Genomic DNA, 21,645 nt, shown 5'->3' on the forward strand with positions numbered 1-21,645 from the left:
AGGAATGGCAAGCATTATTCGCCTAGCGCAGTTGCAGATAAACAGACTTCAAAACAGGTCAAAAACTGTCAAGTTCATAAAGGTATCAGACTTTGAGAACTCACTGGTCGCTTTATTAGGAACAGCTACTTTGTACTTCTACTCACTGGCCACTTTATTAGAAACACATATTTTGTACTTCCACTCACTGGCCACTTTATTGGAAACACCTACCTTGTACTTCTACTCACTGGCCACTTTTTTAGAAACACCTACCTTGTACTTCTACTCACTGGCCACTTTATTAGGAACACTTACTTTGTACTTCCACTCACTGACCACTTTATTAGAAACACTTACTTTGTACTTCTACTAACTGGCCACTTTATTAGAAACACCTACCTTGTACTTCCACTCACTGACCACTTTATTAGAAACACCTATGTTGTACTTCTACTCACTGGCCACTTTATTAGAAACACCTACATTGTACTTCTACTCACTGGCCACTTTATTAGAAACACTTACTTTGTACTTCTACTAACTGACCACTTTATTAGAAACACCTACCTTGTACTTCTACTAACTGGCCACTTTATTAGAAACACCTACCTTGTACTTCTACTCACTGGCCACTTTATTAGAAACACTTACTTTGTACTTCTACTAACTGGCCACTTTATTAGAAACACCTACCTTGTACTTCTACTAACTGGCCACTTTATTAGAAACACCTACCTTGTACTTCTACTCACTGGCCACTTTATTGGAAACACCTACCTTGTACTTCTACTCACTGGCCACTTTATTAGAAACACTTACTTTGTACTTCCACTCACTGGCCACTTTATTAGAAACACCTACCTTGTACTTCTACTCACTGGCCACTTTATTAGGAACACCTACCTTGTATTTCCACTCACTGGCCAATTTATGAGCCCCTCCTACCTTAAGGGCATTATATAGGTGTACATCGTTGGCAGTTTCTCAGCCCCCCTCTACCTCATTCATCACTGGGCAGTTTTTTTTCTGACCACAGGACCACTGTTGACCGACAATATGATACAGTAATAGTGGTATTGTAGGCATGTCGGGGGCTTTTACATGTCAGTGTCAATGCTAAGTTGAGTGGTCCACCGCCCATAAATATCCGGCCAAAAGTAGCTCTGTGGTCAGAAACTGACCATTGTTGAAAAGTCAGAGGATGACTTACACAAATGCAGTAACAGATGGGCTACAGTCTCTGTACTCCTGCAAGGTGAACCCACATGGAAAATGTTTCCAATACAGTGGCCAGTCTAACAGTGACTGACCTGAGACACAATGATAGAAAAACACTCTTACTGCTACTTTGGGTTTCAAAGTTTTAGCCGTTAAAGTTTGCTCAGCTTAATATTTTATCCATTCTTTTTTACACAAACTTTTTCCACAACTTGGAGTAAAACTACAAACACTGGGAAGTAAAAAAAAGAAACACTGTCAGTGCAACTGCAAAATAAAGGAGAGAATAAGGTGTGAACTGCAGAGTTCAAAGTCCAGCCCTTACCTGTGTACCGTAACACCCTCGCTGTGCCAGAGTATCCAGAGAATGTGATTTAGTAAAGTGAGAGTAGAGAGAGAGCAAATCTGTGAATCAAACCAAAACGCTCTCTCCAAACGCTTCAACTGTTCTGTCCTTCCACCACACACTCTAACACACATACACACACACACACACCCTCCTACTGCCACTGTGAGTAGCGCAGTGAGTGAAACACTCACAGAGGGCAGAGTGGAGGGGGAGGGAGGAGGACAAAGTGCTACAAAATTTCACACAAGGAGGGAGAGAGAGAGAGAGAGAGAGAGAGAGAGAAAGGGAGATGAGAAAGAAGGCAGAGTGAAAAAAGACAAAATGAGAGAGGGAGAGAGAAGAGAGGGAGAAAAAAGAGTGAAGAGAGAGAGTGGCAGAAAGAGAAAAGAGAGAAGGTGAAAAGAGGGAAAGAGAGACAGGGAGACAGAAAAGACAAAAAGAGAGAGTGCAGAGAGAGAGGAAAAAAGGGAGATAGAGAGGGAGAAAAAGAGTGAAGAGAGAGAGAGGGGCAGACGAAGAGAGAGGGAGAAAAAGAGTGAAGAGAGAGAGAGGGGCAGACGAAGAGAGAGGGGGAGAAAAGAGGGAAAGAGAGACAGGGAGATGAGAAGTAAGAGAGGGAGAGAAGAAAGGGAAAGAGAAGAAAGACTAAAGAGAGAGAGAAACACTGATGAAGTGAGAGTAAAAATGAGAAGAAAGAGAGGAAAAAAGACAGAAGCAGTGAAAAGAGAGACAGAGACAAAAAGAAATAGAGAGGAAAAAAGATAAAGATGAACAGTGAAAAGAGAGAGAAAAAAAGAGAGACAGAAAGAGACAGAGAGAGAGAGAAAAAGAGGCAGAGAGAGAGAGTGAGGGGGAGAGAGAGAGAGGAGATAGACACTCTGTTCAGAGACAGACGCTATAAAGCTAGAATAAAGAATTTTCAGGCACCTGGGGGGTCACTGTGGTGGGTAACCCTCACCTTTTGGCACAAATCCAGTTGCTTTTTGGCTCGCTCTCTCTTTCAATTCTTCTGAGCCTCTCTCTCTCTCTCTCTCTCTCTCTCTCTCTCTCATGTTCTCCATTTGGTATCTCCACTAATTAACACGTCTACCACCCGTGTCTCTTCCTCTCTGTCCACTTTTAAGCCCCACTGTTCTCCAGACTGAAGCACAGACAGAAGTCCATATCAGGTCATTGCCAACTGTAGCACTTCAGCTCACACCTCAGATCCTGTCAGCCCAAAGCTCACTCCACACTGAACACCGTCAACCACAATATCGCTGTACAACATTCAAGAGAGACAGGATGCACACGCTGTAATTCAGCATTTAGCACAGTGATCAGCCAGTAGTTCACTGCATACAGAGCGTTCTCTTCAGCCATGATATCACTACAGAGCACTGCTCTGAGAACCGCTCTGGCAGTACGCTAAAACTTGAGTGGCTGGTGTTTTTGCGTTACAGCGTTGAAGCTGAAATCTACTTACTTTCATGCGATATCACACTGTAAAAAGTGGCTCGTCAGATCTACCTAAAAAAAATACTTAATGTGGTAACAAGTAAATTAACTAGTTTTATTCAACCTAAATAAATACTTTGAATGACTGAACTTTGAATGATGTTGAATAAAACTAAATTGCTTGTTACCACATTAAGTAATTTTTTAAGTAGGTGTGCCGAGCCACTTTTTACAGTAAACTGATGAGTTCAAACTCCAGTCCAACAGTATAGAGAGATATATTTTATTAAACAATTAGGCATTCAAACCATAGATAGGTACAGAGATTATGTTATGATCTGTTTTATATGCATAGTCATCATTTATAGGGTACTTTCTTTTGGGATGTGTCCCAAACACTACCCTAAATTTCAGCTTGTGAAAATAATTCTTACATTTGTTTAATGTTCTTTTTAAAAACATCTTTTTGATTTCTTTTAAAGTGAAGTTGAAATATTTAGATTTATCATGAGTTTAATTTTTAGTATTAAAAAATGCTGTCTCATGTTTTCATGTCACTACCGAAACACAAAGAGCTTTAGTCCATAGGCAGAGCTTTATATTAGCCACACCCCTGCATTTTAGAGCAGGAAGTGAGGCTGCATCCCTGTCCCTCATGGCCATATGGTGAGCAGTTAGATCCCACTGTTCTGAAGTAAATGTGTCGCCATGGTCTGAAAATCAGTGTGGAACGTTAAGAACTGTCACTACCAAAACACATTTTCTGCAATGAAATAAACATTTTGTGCTTTGATAAAAACATTATTTTATGTGTGTAAAGTGTTTGCAAGTCATGGCTTATGTTTGTTGGCTAATATGTCACCACCAAAACAGTCACTACTGAAACATCTGATGATGTTATTGCTTTGGTAGTGACAATATGCAATGATCGATCAGTTATATGAATAAAGTAAACATTATTAAGGCACAGTGTCATTCAGAGCAAAAGGATTTTGGTCTAAGTGAGTTCAAAGTCTGAAATGGCTTTTCCTCTCTGACTTTGAATGTGTTTGTTAGAATGATCCATATACAAGTTCTGTGTTATTTTTATATTTATTAAAGAACATTTAATGGAGTCAGTTAATAATAAGTCTTAGGATGAATGACTGAAAGGGTAAGGACTTCATAAAGCATTATATAAATCATATCTATATATGAATAGTTAATTCATCCACCCAGTGTAGACTAGGTAACACTTTCTATGAATGTCATGTTTGTAAGCATCTATAAACACATTTATGACATTTTACAATGCATTCATACGGCATTATAAACATTCATAAAAATGAATTACACTTTATAGCCATGTGTATTATACATTACGAATTGTTAATATAATGCATTATAAGTAGTGTTGATAAAATGTTATACTGTCAGTGTCAAAGAAGTCAGTCCCAGCTTGGAGAGTGTAAAGTAAAGACAAATACCAAGCTAACGGTGGTGTACACTGTCTTTCCCACATTGGGTAAAACACTGATGGCAGCAATAGTTTAATATCTGACATTTGAAGCCTGTAATGTGCTGTACTTTATATGTTTTAGTGTTTCAGTAAATCTTTCAGTAAATACTTCAACTTGAAGCCTCACTCTTAACACTGGAGAAGGCTTTAGCACAGTACGCTTCACTTTACTTAGAGCGGACTAATACAACTTATGAGCTCTTATAATTTGTTATTAACAGTACTTATAATGTATTATGTTAACAATTCATAATGCATAATAAGCATGGCTATAACGTGTAATGCATTTTTATAAATATTTATAGCCATGTTTATAATGCCTTATGAATGCATTATAACATGTTATGAATGTGTTTATAGATGCTTACAAAGATGCTTAGAAAGCGTTACCGTAGACTATTGTAGGCAAAGTTCTATCTGCAATTCTTGATAAGCATTTGTGAACATCTGTATAATAAAGAACTGCAAAATATAAGAGTGGCAAAATAACTGAAACTGAAAACTGCTGTTGAAGAGAAATGTAGCTAATACAAAACGTTAATCAGTATGCAGTATATACACACACACACTTTCTAAGACGCTTATCCATCTGGGTCGCGGGGGAGAGCTGGAGCCTATCCCAGTGGTAATTGGGCAGAAGACAGGAAACACCCTGGACAGGTCGCCAGTCCATCGCAGGGCAGACAGACAGACACATACACCCACACACACGTACACTCACACCTAAGGGCAATTTAGCATGTCCAATTGGCCTGACTGCATGTCTTTGGACTGTGGGAGGAAACCCACGCAGACACAGGGAGAACATGAAAACTCCACACAGAAAGGACCCTGGTCACCCGGCCGGGAATCGAACCCAAGCCCTTCTTGCTGTGAGGCGAGGAAAGTGAGGGAAATAGGTTACTGCTATTATGGTACTGATTACTCGTCTAATCCATTATTCATAACAGTGTATATATTTTAAAAATAGCTCAATCTGAGTTAATACGAAACACGAAGTGCTTTATGAGTCGCTAAGAAGCAGTAAACTCTATCACTCATGAGGTTTGTTTGTACATGTTAATGCTGTACAATCCACAGGTCAATGATTGTTAGAGGTCCAGTTTTCTAGGCCTCTCTCTATTCAGCCCTACTGTATTGAGCACAGAGCCAACAGAGTGAATACAGTCTCCCTCTGACGCTGTTTTTCTTTTCCCATGCCAGTGTGCCAGCACAGGTCATAGTCCACTGGACATCTTAGAAAAGGCCTTACAAAGACGCAACACACACATCAACACGTGTTTGTTTTGATACACTTTTAGGACGTGGGGTCATACATTACTGTGCAAAACTCACCACCTTTCATTTATTTAATTTCCAATCTAAACATCCAGTAAGTACAAGTTATTCATTTTCAGAAAACCCCAGAAAAGACATATTTAGCAGAAAACCACACAGAAGCCTCAACAACTAAATATAACATTACATTTTTTTGTGTTTAATGTGTCCACTCTCTGCCTTTCTTACAACTTTCAGTTTTACAAAGAAACCACCAAAGTTCAGTCTAAGAAGCTGGTTGCATTTCTGCTCCTCATAATCTATGTAATCCTAAACACATTCAGTGTATTTAATGTTGAGGTCTGGACTCCGGAGTGGTCAGACCATTGTTCTGAGAGCACCAGCAGCTTCTTTGTTTGATTTACAAATTTTCTTCTTTTTTGTCTATTTCCTTTTCTAGGTAACAGCTGCCTGCCAGTTTTACATCCTTTCAGACTCATATACCCTTGAAAAGATGGTTCTTCAAGGTTTCCTTAGTAAAGGGAATGGTTCTATATAGAAACATAAACACTTAAAGAACCCTTTGCATGATTAAAGGGTTCTGTGCATGGTGAAAATGTTCTTCAGATTGATGGAGAATGTGTTGTTGATGGTTCTATGTAGAACCTTTCTGGAAAGGGTTCTATATAGCACCAAAAAGAGTTCTTCTATTGTTATAAGCTAGACACCATTACAACAGCAGAACCTTTTTGGGTCCTATACAGAACCCTTTTTAAAAAGGTTCTATATTGAACCATCGACAGCACATTCTCCATCAACCTGAAGAACAATTTCATGATGTAAAGAACTCTTCAGTCATGGAAAGGGTTCTATGAATGTTCATGGTTCGATATAGAACCATTTTCTTTACTAAAGAACCCTTGAAGTACCATTTTAAGTGTGTAGTGTTGTCTATAGTTGTCTTCGCACAGTGGATGGATGTACAGAAACAGTGGATCTTTGGTGGACAGCATTGGTGGTCTACCAGGTTTTGCATGGTTGTTAAGAGTCCCATTTTCTCAATACCTTTAAAGAATTATTTGAACTCCAGTTTTGGACACTTATGTTTATTTATTTGTTTTCTTTGGCTTCCCCCTCTTTGGCAAGTGGAGTATCTTATATCAAATCCCTGAAAAATATATTTAAAACTTGTATTTAATGGCCATTTTGAAATTAAAGGAGTGAAACTTGGTCTGATTTTTGTATACTGTATCTATTATGTATACTGTATTTATGTATCTATATGTAATAAGAATTTTCTTCACACTTCACAAAGTCAGGAGCCTGTTGATTGTATTTCACACAAAGTCTGGATACTTTTGACCTGAAAGTGCACAAAAACAAACACAGTTTTCTTGATCCATTTGTGTTTATGCTATTATTACCATACACACTCTCCCCAAACACACCCCTCAGTCTGCCTGTGAATTGTAGCTGGAATTATCCCCTCTGATAGGGGTGAAAATAGCCTCCTGAGTGGAGGGCTAAAAGAGGAGCAGCAGCACCTGGCCTGTTTCAGACAGATGGCCAACACCCTGTTTAATTACAGCCACAAACTAACACAATGCGTTCCTCAGTGGTTACAACACTAACTGCACTACTGCTAATGTTCATATCACTATCAGCATCATAGCAATAGACATATAGACCCTAAACACATTCACACAAACAGTCAAGCTGGAGTGTACAGTGTTGTGATTACTGTTTCCTGTAAAGAAGCAGAGTAAACACTACAGTTTGTCATTCATAAATTCTTGATTCTTAATAAGAATGATATTCCTTGTGTAACTCATACGTCCCTAACAGAGCAGTATTAATTACACAGGGTTCATATGAATAATAACTTTGCTTTATATATTTATTATTCGTGCCTGTCCTTGTATGTAATAAGCATGTGCTTGTGCCTGCTATGGATGCGACAGCTGACCGCATAGCTTTGTACACATGAGCAGCGCAAACATGGAAAGTGCCATAAACTCAAAGAAGTATCCGTCAAAGCGGCTAATCATGCTGATATGAAACTGATGGAATAAAGACCCCCATGTTAAAGAAGCAAAAGCCCAACTTTACCTAAACACACTCCATTTTCATTCAGGAACTGTGTAAGCTTTATAATTTATTCATAAAGATTTCATTTGAAGCTGCTTTTGGATCACTTCTTTTGGCTAGATTCTACTTTTTCAAAAAGCCATTTATAATTTTAAGCCATCACAGATGGGAGTTCAGAGCAAAGCCAGACAGTGATGGGCCTCTGAAATTATGTTCACTGTGATTTCTTTCAAAACAAATTACTGAAAAGGACTATTGCGTTTTCCTTTCCGGTTGGTACAGCTGTGTGTGGCTTTTAGAGAGTAACGTAGAAGTAAAATAATGAGTAATGAGATTGCTTTCTAGAGAAAGTATTCAGTAAAGTAATTACAGTTCACAGTTTGAGAGAAATACTTAGTAATTTGTAATGGGGTGTTTTTGTTTTGATTAACTACCCCAACACTGAGTATCAGTTAAAAAGTCTGGACATACCTACTCAAGAGTTTTTCTTATTTTTTCTGTTTTCCATATTTTGGAATAGTAATAATGACATCAAAACTGTGAAATAACTCTTTTGTTTTGACAAAAAGTGACAAAAAGTGTTCATTTAAATTGTCTTCTAGTTTAGATTCCTCTAAGTATTCCCTCTTTGTCTTGATTCATCTTTACCTGGGATGCTTTTCCATAACATTTGAAGAAGCTTAGCTCTCGTTGGCTGCTAAAAACTATATGACTTTTTGCGGGGACATTTCAAAACATATTTTTGATTTCTAAATGTTTCAGAAACAGTGTTGATGTAATATAATGTATTAGTATGGAAATGATGTACAAAGTTTATTTTTATATTCATATTTAAAGTTCTTTCAGTGCATTTCTTTCAGTATTGATACTAGATCTGTGTATTGTCAGCTCTGTACACACTTGGGGGGTACAAGTGGGGGTATGTGTGGAATCTGTTGAACCACACACACACACACGCACACACACACCCACAAGCTCTCAATCAAAGTCAGTGTTCTCACAAACATATGACTACTGTTTCTGAGCTGGTACATGTTTGTGCGCCCATCAAACCCCCTTGCACACCCGCACACGCCCCCTCACACACCTCAACAGTGCTCTGTGTTTATTTATGTGACCAATTATGTGCTCCTGTTGCACAGCCATTCCATCTGAGTTAGAGCATAAAGACAGCTGCCACACACACACACACACACACACAAACACACACAGAAGCTCTATTATGCAGATTGATAACTGAATGTTTGCTAAGGATGTAATGATATACAAATTTCATAGTGTAATTCGATACAATATAGTTGTATCTTGATGTGATACAGTTTTATACAAAAAAAGAAGTGGCTGAAAAAAGCCTTAAACTACCATGTTAATGTTTCAATTTTCAGTTCATTAGAACATTCAACATTATACAAGCACAATATTTCAAACAAAAGCTGTTTCTAGTGTCCAAAAAATAAACAAGCTAATATGTTAGCCCCAAGCTAACATGCAAATCATGACACCACAACAAAATGCGAGACAACATGGTGTGATGCACTTCAATTCAATATATGATTTATTGTTATATCCCTAACATTTGCTTAATGTGACATCAACTCTGAAATTCACTGTTTTCTTTAGAAAGCCTCACTAGGACTGTGATTACTGTATTCATTGCAAGTCTAGAGTTATTATTGATGATTTGCTGTACATTTGATTTCAATTACATAATTTATACACAACTACATATTAATTTCAGTTGTATAATTTATACGCAACTACATAATTCCACAATTAATTCCGTAATTCAATTCCACATTCTGCATCAACAGTTTCAATTTTGCAGTTCCCCTTTTTCCATTTGTTTTGATGTCAAACTATGACTATTGGGGCAAAATGTAAAAGATGTTTTTTTCTTTCCACAACCTGTAACTTGTCATCAGATTCAAATCATAAAAAGCATCTTCTCTTCTCCTTACAAAGATAAATGTCCCACTCTGTAAAAAAACAGTAATTTGCTGGCAGTAATTTAGCCAGTAATTTACTGTTTATTTACAGTACTCAACATATTCTAAAATTACTGTACTTTTCTGTATTTCTGAAAACAGTTGATTACTGTATTTGTACATTTTTTCCTGCATGGCTGTCTTTCTAACATACAGTTCATATGAGTTCTAATGTGACCCCAAAGCTGTCTGAGAGCCCTCAGATCTGCTGCATTACTCAGTACAACTTATAAATATAAAGGCAAACACTACAAATCTATCTAATTTCTGGTAGCAAATGCTCAAATGTTCATGTATACTGTTACATAATGAGGAGAACAATCATTTTCATAACAGCACAGCAACAGATTACATGCACTTATGCCAGTTGTTTACACCAGTGGTTCTCAAACCAGTCCTCAGGGACCCTCAGCCAGTCCACATTTTTGTTCTATCCTAATGATTTTGAGTTGGAATAAAAATGTGGAGGATCAGTTTGAGAACCACTGGTTCAGACTACAAAGATGACAGAAACTAAATGGTTTTTAGTCATAAAATTATGGAATGAACTAGATAACTGTAGCACAACACATCATCATAGCTAAGATACGTAAACATGTAAAATGTATTCAAATATATCTTTGGGGTAAGGGTAATATGTTAAAATAAACAAGATCCTGTACCAGTCTGAAGTACAAATGATTTTAAAAAATGTTCTTCGGTTACGTTCACGTTACAAACCTCAATGCTCAAATCCGATTTTTTGCTCAAATCAGATTTTTTGCTCAAATCCGATATTTTGCTCAAATCCGATCTCTCTGACATGATGGTTCACACTTGTTTTGGTTAAGTGGTTCACATCTGTCATTAATGTGAACAAACCGGCGTCCTGAAATGACTCACATGCGCACATCCTACTCAGTAACGTCACATGAATGAATCACGTGCATCATCAGCAAACAAACTAACGAGCAGAACGAGCTTCGCTGAGAAGATAATCAACTCTAAACAGCTTTAATCTTCATTATTAGAGCGAGATGAAGGCAAAACAGAGTCAGATGTGCTGCTTTTCCACCGTTTACAGGCTTTAACTTCTGTTCGGCGCTGCTGCCATGGTAACGCTGAATGATGGCACATGCGCAGTGGAAAAAAAGCACATGAATTCCGATCTGAGCTTCACATTAAGGTCCCATGTTCATGAATCAGATGAGAAGGGAAGATCAGATTTGCATGTCCACACAGCCCTGAAAACATCAGATTAGACAGTCATATTAGGGCAAAATTGGATTTGTGCCACTTCAACCTGGTAATGTGAACATAGCCTTCCACACATTGCGTGCAATTACACATTTCCACCAGAGAGGTCTCCAAATCCACAAATCTTACATAGTGTAGCTTTAAGAGATCAGTTCTTTTACGGTGTATCAATTGAAAGGACCAAGGAGGGTTAGCTGAATGCAAGTATGGCAGCTGTACATGAATGTTCTCCTTTTCATGTGAAAGAAGAAAGAAAGAATAAACAAACAATGAATGAGACCTAATGAACACACACACACTGCTCCTAGTCCAGGATTGATGTTGGGTGTACTTGACCACATCCTTCCTTTTCCTCAATTACAACTCTGCCTGTAGCCTGTTCACCCACTCATATATACACACACACACACACACACACACACACACACACACACAAACTCACACACACACACACACACACACACACACACACACAAAAGCATATCTCATTTTTTCATTTAGTTTCTCCCTTTCTCACACTCTCATCATCAAACTTTATAGACTCATAGCCCTGTCTGACTTGTCCTCCATCCTCCGTTCATTTCCACATCTTCACTGCTTTTGCCATTGCTTTGGCAACCTCCACACCTCCCCAAGGAAACCAAACCACACAAACAAAAACAAGTGACGTCGGGTCACCCCAGATACAGCCAATGCAGCCCTAAAAAGCATCAATTACATAAACAAACCCAAAACTAAACAATCAACCCTTCGACTGAATACACACAAGCAGTAACTTCAGCTTTAAATATGCTGTTAATCACTGCAGAACGAGGAAGAGGAGAGGCGACGATGAAGCGTCAGCACAATTTTAGACGAGTGACTGAGGAGTGTTCTACTAAAGAACATGGAAGTTTGAAACATCACAAGAATACGTGGGTGTGTGTTTGTGTGCTTGTGTTGCCTAGCATGGACAGCTTTTCTCATTCTGACCCAAAGCTGAACTTTTAACTCATCTTCTTTCCTGTGTGTGTGAGACCAAAATGTTCTGACTTGTAAAACTGGACAAAACTGGACAAATCGATGGTCAACCTGCAATATCAGCACCAATAAAATCCTCCTGGCTTTGCAAAGTGAAGATGTTTCATCGTTTACAACTGAAACAGCACAACCGTTTCTTTTTGGCTACTGATGTTAAGATTAGGATTAGGTTAAGCTTAAAATCCACATTACCTATAGGCAGTTATGTATCGCCACTGTCAGATCAAAAGCTCATATCTCAGTTCATGTCATCCTTTAATTTTTACATCATCACCTTCCCTTCACATTGTGTGAAAGGTTTAAGATGAACGAACCAATAGAAACGGTCCAAAATTGGAACAAAATCTTTATTACATTATCTTAAACTGAAAGTTAAGAACATTTTTTCCTTCTGCTTTAAATTGACCATTGTGGAGATATGAGTGTTTGTTCCGACAGCAACGATGTACAGTATATATAATACATATGGGATAAATCTATGAGCCCATGTCTTGACACAGTATACAAACAAACTTGTGTGTGTTTGTATATATGTTCTTTCCACTTGTTGGCTGTATATCTTGTGTGTGTGAGTTCTTTCTCCTTCTTGGCTCTGTGCTCTACATGTGTGAGTGTGTGTCCTCTGTCTGCCTCTACGCTGTGTGTATATCATGTGTGGAGATGCATTAAAGTGTTTGTAAATTAAAGGCCCTGGAAAAAACAATAAAACTAAATCTATAGCAGTGACAGTCAAAACACAAGCATCTGCCTTCCACACAAGAACATGCACACACACACACACACACACACACACACACACAAATTCACATACCGTATCTATGTCTCGTATGAAATATATAGCTGCTGTCGGAACAAAACCTCTCCATTTTTTGTCGTTTTTCAGTTTTTTCGTAATTTTAAAATGCCTGTTGTCCCTTATATTGTGTGTAAATTTCATGAAGAACAGACCAAAATAAATGGCCCAGAATGACTTGGAAAAACATCTGGTTCCATTGACTTACATTAAAAGTAATGTATGTTTTTTCCTTCTTCTGTAAAGTTAACATTTTGGAGATACAAGGTTTTGTTCCGACAGCAGCGATATGCAGTCATATGTGCAAAACTTTGGGTGAAGTAAACGCAGCCTCTGCAGCGAACTGGTTTACAAAATAACCCCTTTCTGCAAATCGTAATGTACACTTACTTGATATTTGATTAAAAAGAAAATAGTAATTGTGTGATGTGCAGAAGTTTGAGCACCCTTCCAGTGGTAAAGTATTAGGCTTTAAATGACTCATAATGACTGTAAAAGTTAAAATAACAAAGTAATAATAACAATTATTAATATGATAGGTGATGTCAAAGTTTTGAAAGCTGGAGTAAATACCTATATGTAATAAGTATTTTCTAAGCCTAAGCTTAAACCTAGGTTTTGCACTTTCAGTTTTAAACTCTGAAACAGTTTTTGTAGGAAAAAAAAAAATAAAACAAAATAAAAAATAACTTCAAAAGTTATTATAAAGTATTATAAAATATTTTTCTTTCCTATGGGCTTTCTCGTAAAAAAAGATGGTTAGCAGGCATATGAGCCATATGACGTCTTCTCCCCACACACAGAGATCCACATGTCACCACACTCTTCATTGGAACAGCATCCACTCAAAGCACAAAACACACAGCCAAACCAACCAGAGATCCACCAGCTGCTGTTAAACCAATCTGTAAAGCATCCACACACAAATACACACACACACCCCTGACATCATCCCCAAGGACCTAAAGATGATTTCTGTCTGTGAGAGGCTCTCTCTTGGCCTCCAGTCTCAACTATCTGTTAAGCATAATTCACAGTTGTGTGCTTTCCAGAATGTTTATGCTTGTCTCTTATAGAAGTGCTATGTTTGCAATATGAACGTCTTCAGGTTGAGTCTATGAATAATGTTTAAACACTCCTCTCTACTATTCTGCAGCATTATTCTCTCACGCTGTTAACAGCTTGACCTGGAAGTGTGAGTTCACCCAGTGCTGAGCTGGAGTCCAAATCTTGTGTGATCATAATTACAGCCTGACGCTCCAACATGTCCCTCAGAAACCTCTGACCGTGTCTCTTGGCTAGACTTGGCCACACATATGTCCAGATTCTCAAGAATCAGAGCTGGTTTAGAATCAGATATTCTGATTACAGTTACCTAAACAATAACACAGAGATGTTATTATAGGTCTTCTAATACTTGGTGTCCAAAGTTTGCTTCTGTAGTTTTGCACTGGAACTATAAGTCATGAAAATGTATGTAAACCGATTAGGGGCTGCATAGACTAGGCCAGGGGTCAGTAACGTGGCTCTGGAGCCGCATGCAGTTCTTTTACTGCCGTGTTGCGGATCCACAGCAGAATCAGATTTCGAGGTTGTAAAAATAAAATAATCCTTCTTTGCAGTAAAATAAAGCTCTGCTGATCATTCAGCACAGTTTTAACAACAAATAGTCAACAACCATTTGGAGTTAATGTATGACTGCTAATTCACCTCTAAAACTTGAAGATTAGCATGCAGCCTGCTGGTAACCATAGCAACGACAACAGTCTCGCTTAAAAGCGTTAGCTAACTAAACCGCAAAGAGAAAGATTTAAGATGAACATCGATAATTTGGAGACGAATGGACTCATTTGCATTTATAATCACTCCAGCTGGTTTCCTGATACGTTTAAACTGCAACGAGAAACTGTCAAACACTAAAAAGTCGTGAAGTAAAGTCTTCTTTAGCGTCTCATTAGAATTTTCCCGTTCCACCTTAAATGGTGCCGCACTTGCATTCTGGCACCTCAGGCACCATTTAAGGTGGAACGGGAAAATTCGAACAAGAAGCTGGCGAATGAGAAGCGACTTCAGCCTCATAAAAAGTTGAACGTTGAGAGACATTTTACAAGAAACTTTTCTACATTTTTGGAAAAGTTTTCTGCCAGAAATGTGAGAAAAGCTGAGCTAAAGCTTAAAGCAGAGCAAGTCTGCGTTTTAGTTTACATTATGTTACACTTTTAGCCTATGCTAGCACATTATCACGTACTGAGACATATTAACAGCCAAGATGGTAAAATGGACACAAAATGTTGTGGCTCCCAAGGTGGTTTCATTTTTGCTGAAAGGACAAAACATTCGGGTTGCCGACCTCTGGACCAGGCGATTAGTCAACTAATAAATGCACTAGTCAGTGCTGTGGGCAGCAGTCGGATAGTTGAGAACAGTGCCAGTGGAGAAAAATAAAATCAGATTTTGGCTAAACACAAAGCAAAAAGTACTTATTAGTGTAGAAATATTATAGGAAATGAACAAAGCTACACTGTTTAGTGCGATGTGAGCTACAGAAACAAACTTGGAGTACCGGTCGGCAAACACACAAAGATATCTCGCTTGCTTACTAGCTATGGTTTCAAACACAATTCAGGAATAGCTTTTTAAAATGGCATGTCATGAATTTTTCCTGGTTCACTCTGAAAGACGTTGGTAAGTAGAGATGCGTCTACTTGCTACTACCATTTAGCTTGATAAACAATCATTTGTTTCCCATCGGACAGGGCAGGGGTCAGAGAAATACAAGAAACTGACTGAAAATCAACAGTGTACATCTCACATATCAAACCCCCTATTAGCCCCTATTAGCAGGCTACTTACAAAATACTTTCCACAGACTTCCGAACTGTTTTTAATGTGGTAATGATGATTTTATTTATCATGGCTACTATTTTGGACGACTAGTCGACTAGTAAACATTAATATTTGTGTAACCCCTAATTAGCTTTGTGCAAACATGCCTAAGTTATCACACACTCAAGATACTACATTTAAAATGTTTTAAAAAAGGCACCTTTTTGCCATTTTATCTGGCTCAGGCCTTTTAACATTTTTACATTTAATCAGGCTGATTTGCTGATGTTCAGAGTGAGAGCAGTCAAGCAGTGAGTCACTGAGGGGGTGACCAGGCTGACCCCGGCTTGAGCCGTCCTCCCTCTGCTCTGACATTTATTGGGATTAATAGGGGGAAGTGCTTGTAGGGGTCAGTTTAACAGGCGCCATTTGAGACCGAAAGTTGGTCCAGTCAGACAGAACTCCCTGCCATCGTAACATCATCAGAAAGTAGAGGCCTCTGGCCTGAGAGAGAGAGAGAGAGAGAGAGAGAGAGAGAGAGAGAGAGAGCAAGAAAGAGAGACAGGGAGACAGGAAAGGGCAAAAGGAGAGAGAGTGAATAAGAAAGAGAAAGAGATAAAAAGGTAGTGAGTGAGAGAGAGGTAGTGTGAGAGAGCGAGGGAATAAGAGAGAGAAAGATAAAAATGTAGAGAGAAAGGTAGAGAGGGAGAACGAAACAGCAAAAGTTAGAATATTAGAGAGAGCAAGTACAAGAAAAAGAAGGGGAAGAGAGAGAGAGAGAGAGAGCAATAGAAAGTGAGAAAATAATGAAGGAAGATAGATGGAAAACTACCGATGAATGAAGAGGATAAAGAAGTATATCAACGCAGCGATGAATGCAGATGCTGACTGAGAGGCACACTGACAGATGTTGCGAAAGCATGAAACAGAGGGAGAAGAGATGGAGAGGAAGGGGGGCACGAACAGATGTTAGAGTGGATAGATGGAGTAATCTGTCTAGAGTGTGTGTGACAGTTTAATAGTCAGATAGTAATACTGTCACACACACACAGAGCAGAGAGACCCTGACTGCTGTAAAAGACACACACACACCAAAGTGTGTGAGCCACAGCGGTAATTACAGCACAACAGCTTCATCTGACCGTGCTCAGATACTGTGTTGTGCAGTGACTGAGCTATGTGCGGTAACTAGAGAGCTTAATCTTCAAAGGCCGTCTGTTGGCACGGAAACAAGAATTCGGCCCAGAGACAAATGCACCTAGCTGCCACATCAAACGCTGGATTAGGCTGACCTGAATCAATAATCTGCGCATGCCTCGCCAACCATGTGTGTGCACGCGTGTGTGTGTGTGTGTGTGTGTGTGTGTGTGTGTAGTGGTGTGCATTATATCTTCACTCCATCAGGGAAAAATAGCAGAAAACCTATTTAACAGAGAGTTGAGACTTCAAACCACAACTTCAAAGTTCAGTCTTAGAAGTTTGTTGCATTTTCTGCTTCTCACAATTCATTTAATCCAAACACATTCAGTGACGTTGAGGTCTGGACTCTGGAGTGGTCAGGCCATTGTTCTGAGAACATCAGCAGCTTCTTTGTTTGATTTGCAAATGTTCTTCTTTTTTGTCTATTTCCTTTTCTCAGTAAGGTTCTTCTTGGCAGCTACCCATCCTTTCAGACCCATAGCGCTGAGTCTTCTCACAGAGGAAGGATGGACAGAAACACCTGTGGATGTTTTCAGATCTGAAGCAGCTTGATTTTCTCCTCTCTCGCAACGGTGAAAGCTTTAAGTGCTGTTTATCTGATGGTGATAGTTTTGGGGGTCTACTAAATCCTGCACGGTTGTTAAGAGTTCCACTTTCTCTGTATCTTTTAATCATTTTTTAAACTCCAGTTTTGGAAACTTTCTAATCTAAAATGAATAATTTGTACTTAATGTCCATTTTGACTGAAGGATGGTCTCTGATTTTGTCCACTACTGTAAGAATACGTGCATGTCTTTAAAGTGAGACATCATTTTACTGCAGTGACAGCTTTTCCTGTTAGCATGTCAGCTGTATGTCCTGGAAGATTGTGCGTCTGCGTCAGAATGAGCGGTTAACATCTATTTGTTGTATGTGTGTGTACGTACCATATGAGTGGTCTTGGCAAGGAGAGGAGAGTCTACAGTCTGCACACACACACACACACACACACACACACACACACACACACACAGACACGCACAGCCCTCATCAGCAGTAAACCCGTCAAACAGACACACGTCACCGCTGCTTCACACAGCTCTGTGAAGCGCACAACCCTCCCTGTCACTGTGACCTTTAACCTTCTCTCTCTCCTCCACAGACCCACCCTGCATTCTCTCACTCCACTGTTCTCTTTCAACTTCTGCCATCTGTCCATCTCCAGAATGATTTACCTCCTCAAACTGCATGCTTATTAATCAGTTATTATTCTTCAGACTGTCAGCAGAAACTGGAGAACTGAAAATCCATGCTTAAGTAAAAGCACTGCTGCAGTGATAATTCACTCAAAACTATTCAAGTAAGAGTAAAAGTTATTTAAAAACTATCTGAGTAATTACTTTGAGTTACTTTAAAATAATGGCAGAAGCATTTACTGGCTTGCAAAGCTACCTGATTAGCATACCTTAAATGCTACCTTTTTTCTGGCTAATTAGGTAGCTATTCGGCACATGCAAGAACGTAGCCAATGACTTCAGTTTGAAGAGCTGTTTTTGTTGTTATTCCAATATACTACAATAAATAAAAAGTAATAAAAGGATATTTTGCTAAGATTAGTTAGCTATCTAGCTAGCTAGGTTAGCTTGTTTCCTCAGGTTGGAAGTTGATTTGTGAAAAGTTTATTTGTTTGCTTAATTTTTTTGTACTATGTTGCTTATAAAACACCCAAGTTGAAGTTTTTATTAGAAATACATTTAAGTAAAAGTACAATTATGAATACTTTCAAAAAAGTACCCTTACAGGGAAAATGTATGGACCGTTCTGCCGACTTAGTCCAAAGTGTGGTTTCCCAGTAAATTAAAAAAAGAAAAGTTTTCAGACCTTAGATATTTATAAGGATTCCATTTTGCTCTATTTAAACCCAAAGCATCAGCTGAGATAATAACAAGGTAAAAATATACAAAGTCATCATTAATAAGTTACTTTCTATTGGGAGGTTCAATATGTGAAAATAATACTTTTTGGTATTTTTTCAGTATTGTTTTTAAAGATCTTTTTTATTTCTTTTAAAATGGAAAGATATAGATTTATCATGAGTTTAATGTTTAAATTAAAAAAAAATGCTGTCCAGATTTTCATATCATTACCAAAACACAAAGAGTTTTAGTCCATAAGCAGAGGCTTATTTAAGCCACACCCCTGCATTTCAGAGCAGGAAGTCAGACTGCATCCCTGTCTGCAAAATTTTGAGTTAACTGAATTTCAAAAAGTACGTTAACGGAACGAGAATTTATGTTTTATGTCATATCAACGTACTCCTTTCAAATGACTTTGAAGTTCAAATAACTAAAAATTTTAAGGCAGCACAGAAACAAACTTTTTAAAGTTAAAACCACATTTTTTCCAGGGTGGCTAGAATTTTTGGTTCTCCTCAAAATTAACTAAAACGGTCACTACTGAAAGAGTCACTACTGAAACATTTGGTAAAGCTGGTAGGTCAGTGACTGTTTTGGTGATGACAAAATAGAATTTAATCATTTATTTTAAAAAAAATAAATGTAATTAAGATATAAGGTCTCTTAAAGCAAAAGGATTTTAGTCTAAAGTCCAAGTAGGAAATGTGTTTTCAACTCTGACCCTCTGAACCAATAGGTAGAACGAGCGATCCACTGATGTACTGCAATGTCGTTCATTATACTTTGCTGCTTTCCCCCTGTTGTTCAGTATTTACCATGAATTATTTGGTAACTACTATGAAACTAACATGTACGTTACATAATAATGAGAGTGAGTCATTAAAACGTGGCCCAACAAACAGACCTGTGCAGTTTCAGGGGCACAGCCCTTCCCAAAATCCATCTCTTTGTGTTTTTTATTCTACTGTATCCCTGCTGTGCTTACCATCATAAAAGACTGTCTTTGTCAGCATCATCTCCCTCATCTCTCTTTAATAGAGAGTTAGTGTGAGGCTAGACTCTGCCTGTTCTCTACTAAGCTGGCTGTTCAGAGTCTGATCCTCTGATCCTCTTGCCATCTTCAGCAACTTCGCATCATCCTCCATCATCATTATCATCCTAACTCATCACTGTAATCATCGTTCATTATCCTCATTATCATCTCTCTCCTGGGCTTTTTCATCATTTTGGATTTTTGAGGACGGCAGCTTCTCGACAGTCTGAGTAAGTCCTGTCAAAAGCATCTACACATGAGCGACTGATGGCCCTCTGACCATCTCACCATCTTTTGTTGCTCTCATGGATGGAATTGTGTGAGTGAATTAGTGTGTTTCTTCTTCTTAAAGTGGTGGAAATGGTTTACACAATTTGTTCTTAATCCAAAGGTAGCTGATCACCCAAGACATGTTTGGTGTCTGAAGTTCGCTTTCTTAGATTCACACTGGTGCTACAAGGCTACTGTAGCTAACAAGTAATGGAAGCTTGTGTTCAGTAATTAGCATTGTGCAAACTGCATTCCTTACAGACTTCACAGCGTCAAACTGTGTGGAGTTATTACATAATCTCAAACAGACTTGCTCATGTGGTTTCTGACATTATATGGCTTACTCTTATGTATAAATAATGTATAAAAAGACAAAATTTAGGCTTCAGTATTGCTGACAATATACAGGGTGATTCACTCGAAAGAGGCCCTGAATATTCTGTTGTAACTCCAGTTAGAATGAAGCAATCTGAACCAAAAAATACATACCTTGACGCATGTGTAATCGATTGCATTACATGCAGTGCTGGAAGTGAGCTCCGTTTCTGCCAGACACATGAAGGGGTATGGGGGTATGCACTCGGAAGTTGCAAATGGAGGTTAAATGTTGTGACGCCTGTCTGGCGCCTACCTCATCACTCTGACACAGGGCATCCCATCTTGTTCGAAGCTCCATATACTGAGGAGCACATTGCACCTTGTCTCGTTCAGATTGCTTTGTCCTAGTGAGAGTTATTCCAGAATATTTGGGGCCACTTTCGAGTGAATCTCCCTGTAGTTAACAAATATTTTGTATCTACTGGTTAGTATTGTGTAAATCACATGCCAAAGTCATTATAAACTCATCTCAAACTGTTATTTTAAATACACTTGATTTTGTGGTTTTTGACACTGTATGACACATAGCTATCTATAAAAATGGACAAATGAATATCATAGAGCTAAAAGCTTGAATTTTTCCAGTCTATCTGCCCATTTTGCTACATGTGATCAACACTAGCTTCTATCATTTGATCATCTCTTTTTTGGCTTTAAGACATTCTTGCTCACTTGTTGGGTTTTAACCCCTTAAAATCCCAGGTTTATTACATACTAAAGGCTTATTATTCAGTAACTTCAGCGACTTCAATGCAAACTGCCTGAGCTATTCTTAGGTTATAGAAGTGTTAATAAAACTTTGGCCCCACTGGTCGGCCCTGGCTGTGTAGAGGGTTAATAACACCACTGTTCCAGGGTGTCTCTCCACATTGCAGACTTGCCTAAACAGACGGCCTAAACAACCCAAACCAGCATGCTTCTCACACTAATCAACACTAATCAAAGCAATCTGTCGCCCTCTCTACCCCGCACAACACACATACCGTTCAGCTTGACGTGGCGTAGCATGCACTGTGACACATACGATACGTCCACGTTGGCATGGTCTAAGGTGGTCATCAGGAATTAGAGATATGATAAATCCTAATTATATCCTAACAATAACAGCAACGTGTTGCCTCCATGTCTGCAGATCAGCTGTTCTCAGCCTGGAGGCTGTAAAATAGGTGGGGATGATAAC

General features: G+C 38.6%; 1 protein-coding gene across 3 annotated transcripts in view; it reads right to left on the minus strand.

The window, feature by feature from the left end:
• palld (palladin, cytoskeletal associated protein) overlaps positions 1–21,645 on the minus strand; it is a 168,564-nt gene that overhangs the window by 116,662 nt on the left and 30,257 nt on the right. The window contains exon 1 of one of the 3 annotated variants that reach the window (XM_036581439.1): positions 1,526–1,798. The exons of the other annotated variants lie outside the window; for them this stretch is intronic. Within the exon in view, the coding sequence (XP_036437332.1) occupies positions 1,526–1,680 (155 nt within the window). The 5' untranslated portion in view covers positions 1,681–1,798. Of the gene's footprint in view, positions 1–1,525; positions 1,799–21,645 lie in introns of those variants that run through there. 3 annotated transcript variants of the gene reach the window in all.

Source organism: Colossoma macropomum, unplaced genomic scaffold (genome assembly GCF_904425465.1).
Source record: "Colossoma macropomum unplaced genomic scaffold, Colossoma_macropomum, whole genome shotgun sequence".
NCBI classification, from domain to species: Eukaryota; Metazoa; Chordata; class Actinopteri; order Characiformes; family Serrasalmidae; genus Colossoma; species Colossoma macropomum.